The sequence below is a fragment of the Anabrus simplex genome, chromosome 7, assembly GCF_040414725.1.
Source record: "Anabrus simplex isolate iqAnaSimp1 chromosome 7, ASM4041472v1, whole genome shotgun sequence".
Classification (NCBI taxonomy): domain Eukaryota; kingdom Metazoa; phylum Arthropoda; class Insecta; order Orthoptera; family Tettigoniidae; genus Anabrus; species Anabrus simplex.
In genome coordinates, this window is record NC_090271.1 from 82,316,615 (window position 1) to 82,335,215 (window position 18,601).

An 18,601-nucleotide genomic window follows, 5' to 3' on the forward strand; every position below is an offset into this window, starting at 1 on the left:
GCCGCTTGGGCGATGTACTGGTCATTCTCCCCAGTTGTATCGCTGACCCAATGTCTCACGCTCGAGGACACTGCCCTTGAGGCGGTAGAGGTGGGATCCCTTGCTGAGTCCCAGGGAAACCAACCCTGGAGGGTAAAAATATTAGGAAAAGGAAGAATAAGCCTTATATTACAAATGCCCGGCGGCAATTCCACAGTACCGGTAGCTCTTTTTCCTTCGAGCAATGTTCACGATGGATGAAACTACGGTTTTTTAATTTGTCTCATTAATAACAATTTCACTGAATACTTATAGCCTTTTCTTTCAGTGTCCACCGTCCTTTCATTGACCTGAAAAGTTTATGAATAAGCATAGACAAGTCGCATTGTCTATTGTCAGAAGTTCATCGTAGACTGTCGCAATAACAGCACAGAAAAGTTGCGCCCATTTTTCATTACTTATTAACTATTTCCTTTAATTTTGTCAGCTTGGATCACTGAGTAATGCCAATGACGTCTTATAAATCACACACAACTACACAACACTTGATTCGCATGCATGTGCTGGTACGGATCTTCGACGTCACTGTAAGAATTCCGTGTACTTTTCAAACAGACTACCCTAGACCGGTTTTCGAGTACAGCAAGTGGCCAGGCACGTGAGTCAACCTCTCCTACTTGCCAAGCCTTTAGGGGAAGTGCACAACAACATGTGTTGGCCTGCGATAAGAAATGGGTTCAACAAGCCCTATACTCTGCTACTGTACTTCCACTACGCGTGGACAGAATGACATAACCGGCGCATCCTGCTACGGCCGTTCAAAACACATTAGGTCCTGAAATATTTGGCTCTGTTATGGGCAAACTAATAGGACAAGGTAAAAAGTACATAGCATATATTGTGAGATGTATTTTTCTTTGCCGACTAGCTTAATATCTGCACGTATACCCCTAACACCCTGTATATGCTTGAAAAGGTGGATGGCTCTTCTTTAAGTTATAAATGCTATTATACTGGCTGAGGAATATTCCGATATGTCATGAAAGGAAGAAAAGTTCCACCTAATCAACACACATTTATTATAACATATATAACAGGACCGGTTTCGACCTCTTACAAGGTCATCTTCAGCCTCATTAGAATCTTACATTATTTGGATCTTTTATATTCTGCCTCACCAATTAAAGTGATAGACCCTAAAATTTAAAATCATTGTAGTTGTGCTTATGCTTCTTCTTAAGCAAAGCATAAGCACAACTACAATTTTTTAGTAACAAGATATAATAAAGTATTGGTTAGGTGGACAGTACCCATTCTTTGTGATTATAGATACTAAGTATCAATATGGACATGAAACTGATAGATTACAATAATGATACATTACAAATGTGTATTGATTAGGTGGAACTTATCTTTCTTTCATGACATTTGGTAATTATCAATACGGAACAAAATGAAATTTATTAATCAACAATATTCCGATATCTAAGAAAATCAAGTCACATCCGTCCGTAAGGGCGATAGTGGAAAAAATTCCTCGAGGTTCCAGTGGTGCACTTTATGTAGCTGTTAGTAACAATTTTCATGTGTTTCAACAATCAGAATAGTAACCTATTCAAGTTCAACAATGTGATTTTTTAACATAAACATTTTAACGTTCATGGGAAATGTATTAAGAAAAGCAGTGTACTTCCTAATATGCATGATCTTGCAACTCCCTCTTTTTAGAGTACCGGCAGACAATGGTATTTATGTCACCTTTTATCTGACTAAGTGTTAAGTTTAGGAGACGGGTTACAAGGATTTTTTAAAAACTGTTTATATGTGCTTTTTATGATCATTTATAGTCCCTGACTTATTGGGATCACTGAGCTGGATAGATGCAGTCGCTTACATGTGGCAAGTATCCAGTATTCGGGAGATAGTGGGTTCGAACCCCCCTGTCGGCAGCCCTGAAGGTGGTTTTCTGTAGTTTCCCACTTTCACACCAGGCAAACACTGGGGCTGTATCTTAATTAAGACCACGGCCGCTTCCTTCCCATTCCTAGCCCTTTCCTGTCCCATCGTCGGCATGAGACCTATCTGTGTCGGTGCAACGTAAAGCAACTTGCAAAAAAAAAAAACTATTGGGATCTCTAACTCCATTAGACTGTCATTTTATCTGATCATGTGTTAAGTATTAGACACAGGCTGCAATGAACATTTTGAATGTGCATATTATGTGTTTTCGTGATCATCTACGGTCTCAGCTTCTTGGGATTTAACCCCATTCGACTTATTTAAGATATTTGAGAGGCTCAGCGCCAGAGGTGACTAAACGCCATCGCAGCTCATTTTGACATTTTCAGTGTAATGAGTAGAAAAGATCGTATTCTATCTATGCCACTTATAACTAACAACCTTTCCATTTCTCTCACGTGCTGCCACCAGTGAGCAAGTCTAACACTACAAAGATGTGCGGGCCATACATGACTAAGTACTAAGATGATTGCGATATTACATGAGAGCTCATCGGTATCCAACTTATCTACTGTTAGCAACGATGATAGGACGTACAAGATGGAGTAGATACCTCTACTAATGAATCAGGCATGCCCGATGTCTTTACACCACATAACTGGTTGACTGTCATTGTATCAGCTAAAAGGAAGAAACCTCATTTCCACATCACTCACATGGACACCAGTATGTTTTATTTTCGCAAAGAACTCCAGAATGAGATCACTAACAGGAAAACATCTATCACAGGACAACAAGTGCAGTGATTTCAGATTTGACACATTGTTCTCCATAAAGACAGTTCACAGCCTTCTACAACTTTCAAGAACTTGTTCCAGTGACAAATGATCTGAGTAAGAGAACTGTTGGTCGCCCAAGTGGATTTAAGAGCACAACCCCACTCTTGTATCCAAAAAGACACAGGATAATGACTGCAAAAAAGACTGACCTATTGGAGCTGTTGAAGTATATCCCTCCCATTCATCACCATTTCTACAGAAATCTGGCAAGAATGGAGGCAACAGCAAGGGTAAACCAGCAATCAAAATTATGAAAGGAATGCCACTACCAGGCACCGCCTTTTATGATCATATAAAAATAGTTGATAAGGTATTAGATTTCAGATCAAGTTCAGAAAGGTTCTCTCTTCTCACAATTAAGTGCAAGAACAAAAAGTACACTTTTGTCAAGTGTCATGCACCGATAAACAAAGATAATAAGAAGAATCCTAGTAAAACTAAAGAATTCTGAGATCTACTAGACAATGAAATATCTAAAATCTCAAAATCAAATGTTATCATTCTACTGGGTGAATTTTAATGCTCAAATAGGAAGGGAAAAGATCTTCAGAGAAACTGTACGGGAACATCAAGCACACAAAAGAACCAACACGAATGGTATAAGGCATATCAATCTGTGTAAATCCTTCCAACTGAAGTTAATGTCGAACTTCTTCAAGAAACTACCAAGGAAAGCTAAAACCTGGAAATCTCCAAATTCGATGTTAGGCGAATTCCAATTAGACCCTGTATCGATTTCTCAAAGGAATATTAGAGAAGTCATGAATGTTTAATAAGAAGTTGGAATTTTGATTCTGATCACTATCCTTCAAAAATTAAGCTGAAACTGGTACCAACCAAAACACAAAAGAAACCAAACAGACTGATGAAACATAATACAGATAAACTCAACATTTCTCAAGAAGCAATTAAGAATTTTCGGAAAAAATTAATATAACCCAACGTGGTAATTGGCAAGAAGTGTCAAAACAAATTAACAATGCAGCAAGAAATATATTTGGGTCAGGTAAAACAAAAAAGATCTGGTGGAGTGAGATTTGCGAAGAAGCACTAACGGAAAGAACAAAAACATGGAGAATATGGAAATGTTCTAGAAAGAATGAACATTATGAGTTATTTAAACTACAAAGGAAAGAAACAGTAAGAATTATAAGCAGTGTCAAAAGATCCTATGAAAAATCACAGCTACTGGAAATACAGGATAATTTCATACAAAATAATTCACAAAACTTCTATCAAACCTTGAAGAATAGCCTGAATGGCTATCAAGCTCCGATTTTTCGTTTCAGAGATGAAAATGGTAAAACTGACCTTAACAATGCCAAAAACTGTGAAATGCTGGCAAAACACTTTGAAAACATTCTGCACTGTCCGGAACCAAGCCACAATTTCGAGAGATTCATGAAAACCTAAAATCTGATTTGCCGCCAACTGTCGAAGAAATTAAAGATGCAATTAAATCTCTAAAATATAATAAAGCTAGTGGGAAATATTCCATAACAACTGAACTTCTGAAATGGTCAAAACCAGAAATCATTGAAGATTTAGAAATAATTTTTGGAAGAAATATGGAAAACAGAAAAGATACCCGAAGAATGGAAAGTGGCTCTCATACACCCATTACATAAGAAGGGTAACAAGCAAGATGTCGACAACTACAGAGGTATTTCATTTCTCTTCTACCAATTGCTTATATATTATTAACAAAAATATTACTCAACAGAGTACAATCTACACTTGACAGTCAACTGGGTGAATATCAAGCTGGATTTAGAAAGGGCAGGTCCTGCACTTAACAGATAATTCGTCACAGACAAATGGACTTAACAAAAAACAATATAAATATAAGTCACCACCTTATCAATACAAAATTTATTCACATTCAGCTAGTAAATATGGTCAAGACCGGTTTCGACCCCTAGGGGGTCATCTTCAGTTGACATACATAAAAGATATATTTTACAAAAACATCACATATAATGATTAAAACTTAAATTAAATCGAACTGATCATAAATGTTGGTATGTATGTCTTGGTACATTTGAGCTATTGTATATGTCAATCCTAAGTTTTCCAGCATACAGTGTCAAGGTAAGTAGTTAGCTAATATACATCATCCATGAAATTACATGCTATTTTTCATGTTATCACTATCTAATTTGGGTTGTACAATGTGGAATGAGATATACATACATTTGTGTAAATTAATAGTAGTAAGTTCAGTAATATACATTAAAAATTGGTTCTTAAATTACATTAATTGATTATTGATCAGTCATATGAAAATGTAGAATTATTGGTTTGGACACTTGTGATTAAAATATTAGTATGCAATACCTTGTTGGCATATATCTTAAATACTAAAGTATCAGTTTATAAAGCCTATTATTCTTATTTTATGTCTTGGAATAGGGTTAAACTTTTTAAAAAACTATTTGTTTTGTTTAGCATAGGCATTGGATAATCTTGTTAAATTGGACACATAACTAAAACAGTGGTATATATATGCCTGGTTAAAAATACATTGCATTAACATTATTGATATGTGGTGCTATATATACATTGTTTGGGGTAAAATGGGGTTAACGAGGTTTTTACAACAGTATTTGATTAGTTATAATGTTCCGATAAAATGGGTCCGTAAAAATATATAACTATATACAAAATTGCGGTTAGGTAAGTATTTGTATAATCTGCTTGCAATTCAGGTAATATTTGGTTGTATGTCTGGAAATATTTTAGGCAGCTACTGTTGTTAGAGCTATTAAGAGTCTTGAATATATTGATGGAGCATGTTCTTCTTTTCGTGTGCCGTAATATGTTGAGTTGGTGACATTTGTAAAAACGCGTTGAATGTTATGCGTCCTGGTAGGGTGCACGTTGATTTTATCGTAGAAGCATATATGTTGTGAAAACAAAGTATCTGGAAATAGAAATAATGAGTGTGAAAATGGTGTGGTATGAAAGTGTAATAGTAAATCGTATGTCGTTTCACTTACGTTAGGTGTTGGAACCGTGCATTCTGTGTAGTTGCCTGTTGAGATCTGATACGTGTTGCTCTGAGATTGTAGTTGGCGACGGTAGAGGGAAGGTTTGTGGGAATGGTTGGAGTGTTAGTAACGGGAGTGGGGTTGGAGGGGAGGAGGTCTTGGGGCGGTTGATTTGAACGTATGGATTTTTGTTTATTAATTCTTTTAAGGTAGAAATCTTTTAGTAAGGGAATTACTGCATGAAAAAGAATATTGTTTCTGTCTATGCTTTCATTTAATTTGGAGTTCGGATTGACGTATTTGTCTAAATTTATGTAAAATTCTTCTATTATACTGAGCAAGGGACTTTTTGGATTCATATTGAGGATTTGCGTGTCACTATTAATGTCCGTGAAATTGTGTTTTTGATCGTCAATGTGCTGACCCATAGCTGAGAAGTGTCTGTGTTTGACGGCAGTGATCACTCAGGAGTCTATCGCCTCAAATGCAACAACTGCCGAACCAGCTATGTAGGGCTTACTGGTAGGAGTTTTTTAATATGATATAATGAACATGTAAATGCCGTCAAACACAGACACTTCTCAGCTATGGGTCAGCACATTGACGATCAAAAACACAATTTCACGGACATTAATAGTGACATGCAAATCCTCAATATGAATCCAAAAAGTCCCTTGCTCAGTATAATAGAAGAATTTTACATAAATTTAGACAAATACGTCAATCTGAACTCCAAATTAAATGAAAGCATAGACAGAAACAATATTCTTTTTCATGCAGTAATTCCCTTACTAAAAGATTTCTACCTTAAAAGAATTAATAAACAAAAATCCATACGTTCAAATCAACCGCCCCAAGACCTCCTCCCCTCCAACCCCACTCCCGTTACTAACACTCCAACCATTCCCACAAACCTCCCCTCTACCGTCGCCAACTACAATCTCAGAGCAACACGTATCAGATCTCAACAGGCAGCTACACAGAATGCACGGTTCCAACACCTAACGTAAGTGAAACGACATACGATTTACTATTACACTTTCATACCACACCATTTTCACACTCATTATTTCTATTTCCAGATACTTTGTTTACACAACATATATGCTTCTACGATAAAATCAACGTGCACCCTACCAGGACGCATAACATTCAACGCGTTCTTACAAATGTCACCAACTCAACATATTACGGCACACGAAAAGAAGAACATGCTCCATCAATATATTCAAGACTCTTAATAGCTCTAACAACAGTAGCTGCCTAAAATATTTCCAGACATACAACCAAATATTACCTGAATTGCAAGCAGATTATACAGATACTTACCTAACCGCAATTTTGTATATAGTTATATATTTTTACGGACCCATTTTATCGGAACATTATAACTAATCAAATACTGTTGTAAAAACCTCGTTAACCCCATTTTACCCCAAACAATGTATATATAGCACCACATATCAATAATGTTAATGCAATGTATTTTTAACCAGGCATATATATACCACTGTTTTAGTTATGTGTCCAATTTAACAAGATTATCCAATGCCTATGCTAAACAAAACAAATAGGTTTTTAAAAAGTTTAACCCTATTCCAAGACATAAAATAAGAATAATAGGCTTTATAAACTGATACTTTAGTATTTAAGATATATGCCAACAAGGTATTGCATACTAATATTTTAATCACAAGTGTCCAAACCAATAATTCTACATTTTCATATGACTGATCAATAATCAATTAATGTAATTTAAGAACCAATTTTTAATGTATATTACTGAACTTACTACTATTAATTTACACAAATGTATGTATATCTCATTCCACATTGTACAACCCAAATTAGATAGTGATAACATGAAAAATAGCATGTAATTTCATGGATGATGTATATTAGCTAACTACTTACCTTGACACTGTATGCTGGAAAACTTAAGATTGACACATACAATAGCTCAAATGTACCAAGACATACATACCAACATTTATGATCAGTTCGATTTAATTTAAGTTTTAATCATTATATGTGATGTTTTTGTAAAATATATCTTTTATGCATGTCAACTGAAGATGACCCCCTAGGGGTCGAAACCGGTCTTGACCATATTTACTAGCTGAATGTGAATAAATTTTGTATTGATAAGGTGGTGACTTATATTTATATTGTTTCTTGTAAAGTAATATCTATCAATACGGAAATGAAACTTATAAACCACAGACAAATGGACTCGAAAGACATAGTCGTAACATTCATTGATTTCAAAAAGCTTTTGATTCTCTTGATAGAGAAATTTTAGATAAAACTGTGTGTGAGTTTGGAGTTAAAACCAAATTGGCAAACCTGATCTGTGAAACCCTTACAGACAGTCTCATAAGATAAATTTATGGGCAAGATATCACGACTTTTAAAAATAAAAATAGGTGTCAGACAAGTAGATAGCTTATCTCCACTCCTTTTCAACTGTATCTTGGAAAAAGTTGTGAGAATCTGGAACGAAAAACTGAAGCACCATAATATGTTACCCTGGAAGAACGAAGGTGTTACAGTAAATTGCCAAGCATTTACAGATGATTTTGCCATACTCTCTGCAAGCCGGACTAATGCAGCAATACAAGTAAATCTTCTGGAAAAGACAGCCAACATGGCAGGCTTAAGAATTTCGGCAGAGAAAACAAAATTCATGACGAATATAAAAAATGCTCCAAAATTGCTAGGAACAGATGTTCGTTCAATCAAAAGGGTAAAGCAATTCAAATACTTGGTTTGGAAAAATCTGCTATAGAGGCAAGGATACACAAAATGGAAACAGCATAAGGTATCACAAAAAATACACACAACAAAAAATGTTTATTTAAAAATCTTAAAATAAAGCACTACAACACAGTTATAAAACCAGAATGCTTATATGCCAATGAAAGCTTAGTACTCTATTATAAACTTGAAAGATTGGAAGTACTAGAATAAAGAATTATAAGAAAAATATTAGGCCCTCTAAAAACTACAGGAGTATGGAAATTAAGAAGTAATAGCGAAATTTATCAGAACATAGAAAACATATCTATAACAGTACGGAAGAGGAGACTGCTACTTTTTGGACATATTTACAGAATGTACGACAGTAGACTAACCAAAAAGATCTTCACGTATCTTTGGAAGAAATCAACAACCACTTGGATTCAAAAGATCAAAATAGACTTGGAAAGAAACAATATCAGAGAAGGAGAAGAAAAAATAATGGATAGCTCCTCAATTCTAATCACGTACGCTGAGTGGACATCGAACCAACCCTCAGGTCCAGGTAAATATCCCTGATCTGGTCAGGAATCGAACCCTGGACCTCCGGGTAAGAGGCAAGCACGCTAACCCTACACCACGGGGCCAGCGGTTTCATGTACAATAAACTAGAAATGAACTAAACAGCACCAAATCTGTGGCATTTAAATAACAGTTTAATTCCCCTAGGCTACAGCCCAGATTCCCCAAACAGAGTGACTACCACCCTGAATAATCCAAGATTAGTACTAAGACTTGAGTCATTGTTACAATTGAGTTCCTCTCTCTCTTCTCTGTAACATAAGCTAAAGCTGTCTGGAAGACTTGGTCAACCATAACCTAGGCACATTTAATCCCTGTTTTTACCAATGCACAAAAAATGTAACAGGACATGTACAGATTTCAGTCATTGTACAGGATCAACAAACATAAATTCCACAGCAATCCTTTCCACAGGAGAGTGTTATCACCGAAAGAAAATTAAAATGAAAGATCTGATAGCTTCTAGTTTTGCATGTACTAATCATAGACGGTAGTCCTAGTTAGTCATCAGGAGAAAATAATTACACAGGTTGGGAGAAAGGGGATGATTATACAGAAAGATATCCTCGAGTGTCAAGAACAGTTATCACCCACACATACTACTACAGTGATCTAATGTATAGTCATCCAATTAAAAACCCCTAACGTCATTCACATATACCACGTGAACAAATTTATTAATTTTTTTTTTTTTTTTTTTTTTTTTTTTTTGCTATTGGCTTTACGATGCATTGACACAGATAGGTCTTATGGCGATGGTGGTACAGGAAAGGGCTAGGAAGGAAGCATCTGTGGCCTTAATTAAGGTGTGGAAATGGGAAACCACGGAAAAACATCTTCAGGGCTGCCGACAGTGGGGCACATCGGCCACGACGACGCGCATTTGTCGCCAGTCACCAGGGATGGACACTGGAGCAATGGCGTAACATGATATGGTCGGACGAATCACAATTTCAACTGCACCATGCCGATGGGAGGCACCGGGTATGGCGCAGACCACATGAAGCGATGGATCCCGCCTGCCTCGAAGGTGTGGTCCAGGGCACTGGTGTCTCTGTTATGGTCTGGGGTGCATTTTCCTGGTATGGAGTGGGCCCCTAGTTGTTCTGGAAGAGACTTTGAATGGTACGCGGTATGTTGAGCTCCTCGGAGACCATTTCCACCCATTTTTGGCCTTCCAGCGCCCAGACGGTTCTGCGGTGTTTCAAGATCATAACGCGCCACCACATCGCTCCCGCGTCGCCCGGGAATGGTTCCAGGAACAGAGGTGCCAACTGTTACGGATTATCCGTAATTATTACGGATTTGCCCTGACGATTACGGCATTACGGTCCAAGGGTAAATTATTACGGAAAAGCGACATTATAATGAAAGTATAATTTCTACGGAAAAAAAATAAGGAAACAAGGAGAATTAAATCTTTTAGAGCATTGGTACTCGACTCTCTTCGTTTCAAATTTTGTGAGTTGGCAACAATACTTACTCGATCGTCACTTCCTTTCGCTACACGCGAGCGTCGTGAAATTCATTGCGAATGAAGTAACTCTACTCTCCTATTCACTAAAAAATATAATCTTGTATTATTGCAGTATTAAGTGTACCTGACATTAAGTCTCCCACAGAAAGAGTTTTCAATGTTAATAGGAAAAAACAGAATGACTTCAGCCCTACAATAATCACATTTACACTGGAATCGCGTATTGTTCATGAGGTGAAAATGTTCTCACAGGGGGGAAGAATGCTACGAGAAAAATCCCACACAAAAGCACCTGCTGCGTGGGGAAACAAGTTACTAAGAATGTTTGATGACAGAACTCGTAATGTGCAAATTTATGGTGTAATAGGATATATCTTAGAATAGATTGTTGTTGGGAAGGGCAAAGAGGGTGTCATTATCCAGAACGGATGAGTGTGCTTCGGATTTGACTCCAAAATTTTTTCGGAGGTTAGAGGAGGGGAATTACGGAAAAGCCATTTCAAAGGTTGGCACCTCTGCAGGAACATGCAGCAGAGGTCCAACGACTGCCATGGCCACCCGGGGCCACTCATAAGAACCTTATCGAGCATATCTAGGATGTCCTGGAACGCAGGCTCTGTGCCATGGATCCTGCACCCACGAAACAGACAAGCATTGGCGGCCGCTCTGCAAACGATTTGGTGTCAGCTGCGTCCAGAGGACTACCAGGGACTTGTCGACTCACGTCGACGGCATCTCACTGCAGTTCGCAGGGCCAGAGGAGGTGACTATCCCATGACATTTGCTAAGTCAGTGTACATAATCACAATTTTCTTTTACCAGCACCAGGGCAGATATGATTCACACACCACTCCCCATTCACTGTGTTCCAATGAAGGTTTCATCTTCTCATGTTTGCCCTTAAATCATAATCTTACTTACAGTTGCATACTTTCCTTTCTTAGGTATTTCCGTAATTGGTTAAAAAGAAGGAATAATCATAATCATCATGATCATTAACTTATCCAGTTAAGAGTTTGAATTAACAGTTCAGATTCCATTCCTCACACTTCTTTCCACTGTCCCTCTTACATTTTTTCATGTATCACAAATTCTTTCAGCACTGCTGATCAACTTTAAATTTTACATATCTAACATTCCCAAACACTATCCTTGGAATTAATTATTTGAGCTCCTTCATAAAATCTCCTTGTTCCTCCTTAACCTCAATGGTCTTAATTCACTTTTCTTCTCTCCTGTAACTGAGTAGGAGTAAATTCAGCTGTACTAACACTGCTCTGTAAACAAGAAAGCTTTCTTGGGTATGGCAGTAATATAAATTAATTCTCTGTAATGTTGTTTCCCCATCAGGATGAAGTCGAAGATTTCAAACTGGCTCACTTATCACTCGATAATCAAATGTATTTTGAAAAACTATTGATAGGTATCGTAAAATACACAAATACACAAATACAAAATAAGCAGTATTACACAGAGCTAGTAGCTGCATTGTTTAGGTCACGTAGATACCAGCTTGCATTCGGGAGATAGTGGCTTCGAACCCCACTGTTGGTAACAATGAAGATGGTGTTCCGTAGTTTCCCATTTTCACAGCAGGCAAAGGCTGGGGCTTTACCTTGATTAAGACCACGGTCACTTCCTTCACACTCCTAGCCTTTCCTACCCCATTGTCGCCATAAGGACCTATATGTCGGTGCAACATAAAGCCAATTGTAAGAAAGGAAAAAAAAAGAGCAGTATTGCAAGAAGAATTTTTGTAACATCATATAAATAAGCTAAGGTTGAAACGAAAATCTAGCCAAATATATTTAACGAAACATAACAAAATGTCACACAAAATCCCAACATGATATTTAACTGAAAACTGGTTCAGAATGCGCGAAGTGTATTAATAAATTAAGAGAAAGGCAGTACTGAACAATCAACAATGATGTTAGTCAGTTTTAATAGGATGACTGAATAAAGAGTATTCCCTTTGAATAGTAAACAATGCATTCAATAACAATGCACTATACTACACAGAATACAGATTTCCAAGAAGCCCCATTCATATCCCATCTCAATTCATCACACTCACTAAACATCAGGAATACATCTGTCTTCTCTTGATGCAGCTTCATCTTCTTGTGAATCTTCTGGAATGGAGTTCAATAGTTATTACAGAATCAATGAAAAGTGGCTCAGTCTTGAAGGTAACATTTAGAGAAATCCTACGCTTACAAGACATAAAAAATAAAAGTTATGAGGAGTTAATTATGGAAAGGGGGAAAAAAATTACTCTATTTATAACTGAAAACCGAAGAGCAGCATCTTAATGTGCCTTAATAACTATTACTACTAGTACCATTCATTATCACTTTGAAAGTTGGCGCTCCTACAATGTAATTGCACAACCAGCCTGCTTCCACGCTCTACAACAGGATGGGCTGCTGGTGAAGTCACAATAAAGACAATTGACAGAGGTGGCCGAGGAGAGAGCGTGTTCATCCCACGTATCCCTTTCATTCCCAACAACTAACCATTCCAGTTCAAGCATCTGCATTTCTCCGTGAACATCTATTTTAAAATGAATATCAGCAAGTCACAACAGGTTCGAATACTCCGCACTGCAGGCGTCGTTGATCTATGAGCCAGTTCTCCCCACAGGCAGAGGCAGCCATCTGTACGTATGTGTTTCCAGGAACAAGAGACATAACGCTGTGTACAAAGAAGCTACATAGTACAAACAGGGTGCCTAAAAGATGTCACTGCCAGGAAAAGTAACCTCAACTCCTCATCCCAACGTAGTGCAGCACTTTTCAGGCATACCCTGAATGGAGGTGAGCTGCATGTACCATTTCAACCACATACCAGTCCTCCTGCCATTTTTAAATTTTTGGCTGTAGCGGGAATCGAACCCGGGCCCCCAAAGACAGCAGCTAATAACACTACCATTACGCTACAGAAGCGGACACCGCCAGGTGAGACATAATAAATTAAGTAGCAGGCAAATTGCGGTGCTGCACCATTGAAGATCAGGAGAACTGAAGATAGACGGGAGAAGTGTACACCCTGCAGTAAGTATCAAAAGGCTGTAAGAAATGTGGTGTTACATACTCAGCTGTGTAGAGTTGTACCTAAGATTTTCTAAGTAGTACTATCACTATAAGTGTTCCAAGATTATAATCTGCTAACATCATCATCATCAGTTTTCCACTCCAGTTGCCCGGGTGTGGTTTACGAGCTCTCTCCACTTCTGTCTGTCCATGTACCACTCCTCTCTCAAGACGACATCCCAGTTGACTCCTCTTGTTCCTATGTCCTCTTTCACTTGGTCCAGCCATCTCTTCCTAAATCTTCCTACCGGTTGTTTTCCGCCCACGACTGTGTGTAGCCATTGTTTTGCTGTCCTTCTATCGTCCATTCGTTTGACATGGCCAAACTACTTCAAACGGGCCCTTGTCACTTTTTCATTCAGGGATGGGTACGCACCAGCTTCCTCCCTTATTCTCTCATTCCTTACCCTGTCCCTTTTTGTCTTCTGTACCATAGTTTGTAGGAACTTCATTTCTGTGACTTGTGGTTTGCTATCCACTTGTTGGGTTGTTGTGCAGGTTTCTAGGCCATATGTTATTATGGGGCTGAAGTATGATTGGAATAGAATATGCTTTGATCTTAAGGGAACTTGTTCGTTCCAGAGGAGGTTCCGAACTTGATGGTAAAATTGAGCTGATTTTTGAATGTGGTTGTTAATCTCATGCTGTATTCTGTTATCACTTGAAATGATGCACCCAAGATATTTATATTGGTCTACTGATTCCAGCTGTGAACCTTCCGGCATTATTTTTCCTTTCTTCTTCTGCCTGTTGACAAACATAGTAACAGTTTTTGATTTATTTATTGTTAATCCGTGTGCTTTCATATGTTCATTCCAGGTGTTCAGCCTCTCTTGGACTTCCTTCTCTGTATTTCCCCAAATTACTACATCATCTGCAAATGCAAATGCATTGATGCCCATTTTGTTGTTCTGCATAATTTCTTTCATGGCTTCATCCATGACAGTGATAAAAAGTAAGGGTGAAAGGGTACTGCCTTGTTGCACTTGTTTAGTGGTTTTGAACCAATCAGAATTACCGTTTCTTATCTGTACGCAACTGCAGCAGTCTTCGTAAAGCATTTTAACTTTCTGGATAAGCCCTTTGGGTACATTTTTCTTTCTTAAGCATTCCCATATAGTATTCCTTGGAACACTATCAAATGCTTTTGCGAGATTCAAAAATACTAGTGTAAAGTCTTTGCCCTTCTCCCAATGCTTTTCTAATAGTATTCTAAGTGCAAATATGAGATCGGCAGTTGATCGGTGTTCTCTGAATCCATATTGTTCTCCCTGCTAAAATAAAATTATAATTTGTAAAAATGCTAGTACATACACATGCACACATAAACAACAGGTGGCAAGATTTTCGTTAGTACATCATTTCAGTGGCAAGCAATTAAAATCAATATGCAACATGATTCCTGATTTTTTAAAAATAACTACACAAAATTCATCAGGGTGCAAGTACACATACCAGAGCAGAATACTTTCGCAATTTCCTCTGAAAATAACTCTCAAACAATTCTCAACAGGCATTACTTAACAAATATAATAAAACTTCCAGTAATTGTTTAATTTAAGTTACAGATGTTCTTACCTGTCAAAGCGATCATCACGAATTTTTTCACGTGAATCAAAATTAGGAGGCGGTCCACGACTTCTGTCATATTCTCTAGGACGGCCATAGTCTCTATCGCCACTTCCTCCATAATATGGGTCACGCGAATGAGAGGGAACAGGAGGAGGACCAGCATATCGACCAGGGGATTCAAAACGAGGACCAGCTGCAATAAAATTAACAAGTTCTGTGCAAAATCCCACAACAAATATGCAGACAACAAATCAAATAAGTTATATGACACTTATAGTAAAATTATATCAGTACCTGATGACTGATGAGTTGGAGGATTGTCTACTATTGCAACCACACGATGGTGCTCATCGGTAGGCCCAGAACGATGTTCATATGGGCCAGGGTCATATTTGCTGCGTTCATTTGCTTGCAAAATTTCATCGCGAGCAAAGATAGGGCGAGAACCCTCACCTAATGTCAGGCAAAACTCAAGTTAGTAATTATTCTTTCACTCACAGCACCTAAAAAAATAACTGCCTAGGAATTCATATTTTTGGTACACAAAAATATATATAAAATATTAGGATTTACTGGAAAAACTGGGGCGAGTCGTTATATACATGCATTAGCTAAAGAGCAATGGAATCAAAATGATTCCTTTTTGATATACTGAGCACTACGAATAAATTAAGTTGCAGAGAAATTATTTTCATGACCTAATACGACTCAGCACAAAACTAAATGTGGTAATGTTACAAATAACCACCCACAATTTCCAAATAGATTTTCCATCTGTAAAAATAATGTCATGTGCAACGAAAGTATTTAATTCCATTCTATACGAGAAATAACACAGCTATCTGAAACATGTTGAATTTTGGTTTTGTGTTTTCCTGGAAGTTCTAGATAATGATAAAGGAAAAACATAGAGAAGAAAGAAGTAGGGAAATGAGCAATTACGGAATAACAAGACAGAAAAAGAGCAAGAATATTAGAGACGGAAAGAGATAAGACAAAGTAAGAGTATAAAATAGGGAAAGAAGGATCAATTCAAAAGATAGTCAAACTGTTGGCAGTAAGACAATACCGGATAGAAGTTTCAAGAAGCTATAATTTGACCAAAATACAACAGTGAACTTCCAAAAGCAGAACTGTGCAAACTACTGTACCATTACCACATTTTAAATTTATTCTATGAAATTACAATTCTACACTGACTTTAAGAAAGCAAAGTAATGTAAGTGCTTGTTATATAAGAATAAATCACACGTTGTTCTGCCTCATGTAATAAATTTTTAAAACAAGTTTTCTGACTTACCAATCAGCCTTGTTGTTCTGAAAAAACTATAAGTGGAATTCATTAGTTCAACCAGTCAATTTTTTAAAACTATTATCAAACTCAAATGTCAGAAGTACAGCTTATATATGCAACCTCAAAAAATAATGGTAGAAACACAACTCATTATTGAAATACATTTTTACATAGGCATACTTGACTAATTTTGATATACAAGAACTTACCTAATTCTTGAAAAATATGATAAAAATACAAGGTATGTAATGATAAAAAGGAAAAGGAAACAGGAGCAGAAAATGAAACTAGCATTAGATTACTGTGCTGATAAATTCAATGTTTCACTTGCAAATTTAATACAGCATAAATAATATAAGTAAAAGCAATATTCTTTAATCACACATTTTTATCATGTAATTGAACTTCAGAAGAAAATACTAAGAGCTTTTTCACCAACTTGTGATAACAAAGAAGATAACTTTCCAAAATAACGGTCAAGTATAGACTTTGTCAAACTTTTATAACCTTTGTTGTTTAATATTGATATTAAGAATTGCGAGGCTTGTAATGTTTGTGAGGTGCAGGAATGTTCTGTGATTAAGAGAGTCAAGTAGAGCACTATCATCAAGTTATTCACTCAGCAGAAGTTCTTGCAATGCCAGCCTTTATCTAGCATTCAATAATTTTACAATTTTAGTATGACTCGGCCTCCTTGTACTTTTTTCAATAGGTTCTGATGTGATGAGAAATAACAAGAAACTGTAACTGTAGATGACTTCACTCATCAGAGAGTTAGTAAACATAAGAATAAAATATGAACATTACTTCTTGAAAGAGCCTGTAATTATTTGTGAATACCAAGGAAACAAACAACTTTGCAGAAAAGTCTGTTATGTCCGTTTACCCTGTAAACATATAATGGGTCTGTCTAACCAAGGCTCTAAAAATCTAAAGAGTTTCTCCACTGTTTCACAATTAACAAAAACTCTGCAAAGTAGGAAATTTATCTCAAAAGCAGCATGCTACTGAATATGAACATACCACCGAGTTGTCACCAAGACCACGTACAACATGTCTATTCTCCATCTCAGAGAGCTTCGGACTCAATGTAAACATGGCCCAGCCTAACCAGATGCATTTAATGTTACCAACTTTTGTAAAAATGATCGCTACCTCACCCTGCACTGAGCTATATATTTAACAAGATTACCTTAAAAAATATAGTATTTAACACTAGTTTCTTATAACTTTCACAGAGACTCTCATAATGGACATAAACACAAACAGCCCAGACAAGACAGAGCTACTCATAAGGAAATACCTTGGACAGTAGATACACATGCCTGTTCTAGCTTGTAGTTACTGTATCAAATTTCCTTAAGCACAAATTAGTATAAATCAATACAACTTGATAAAAGCAAAAAGATGTCCTTAGTAAACACTATTTTCATTCAGTACCAACTACACAGTAAACTTAACTGAGCTGAGAGGATATGTATTTTAGTGGTAACCAACCCTCTATCCCTCTTCCTCCCTTCACTGCATCTCAAGCTCTCTTTGATACAGAGTAGAATATTTATACCAGGCCGTTAAAAAAAGCTCACAAGAAAGAAAAAGGAAATTTACCAAAATAACATAAATTTTCAAAAGCAATCACAAATCATAATTGAAAGCATGATTTCAGGCTTACCACATTCTGCCAGGTTACAAAGCAAAACATTGTCCGCCTTCATATTTGTCCAAGGAAAAGCATTCTCAACATGCTTTCAAATTTGAAGACTGTTACACTATTTTAATAAAAGAAAAGAGATCTAAGAAACCAAGTACTTTTTCTTTGAACCATTGTCTGTAGTCTTCCATTGGAAGTAACATCTCCCACCCCCGTAGACACAAGGTAGGGGCAGCAGAACAGTATAAGAAAGACTGATGAAAAGATAAAGAATACAACAAAGTTGTAATCTGAAATGCAATCTCAATTTCTAGAATAGGGTGGTCATCCTAACAAAGAAGTTGTCAGCCTTGTCATGTTGAAACTTGATCTCATTCTTTTTACTTGCAGCTTTATTAAAGTACGTCAAGGAGGACGCAGAAGA

The 18,601-nt window shown here is 37.0% G+C and overlaps 1 protein-coding gene across 3 annotated transcripts in view; it reads right to left on the reverse strand.

The window, feature by feature from the left end:
• LOC136877271 (serine/arginine repetitive matrix protein 1) overlaps window positions 1–18,601 on the reverse strand; it is a 371,265-nt gene that overhangs the window by 128,112 nt on the left and 224,552 nt on the right. For all 3 annotated transcript variants that reach the window (XM_067151182.2, XM_067151181.2, XM_067151183.2), the window contains 2 exons: window positions 15,527–15,685; window positions 15,239–15,425 (listed from right to left, as the gene is read on the reverse strand). In XM_067151182.2, the coding sequence (XP_067007283.1) occupies window positions 15,239–15,425; window positions 15,527–15,685 (346 nt within the window). The remainder of the gene's footprint in view (window positions 1–15,238; window positions 15,426–15,526; window positions 15,686–18,601) is intronic.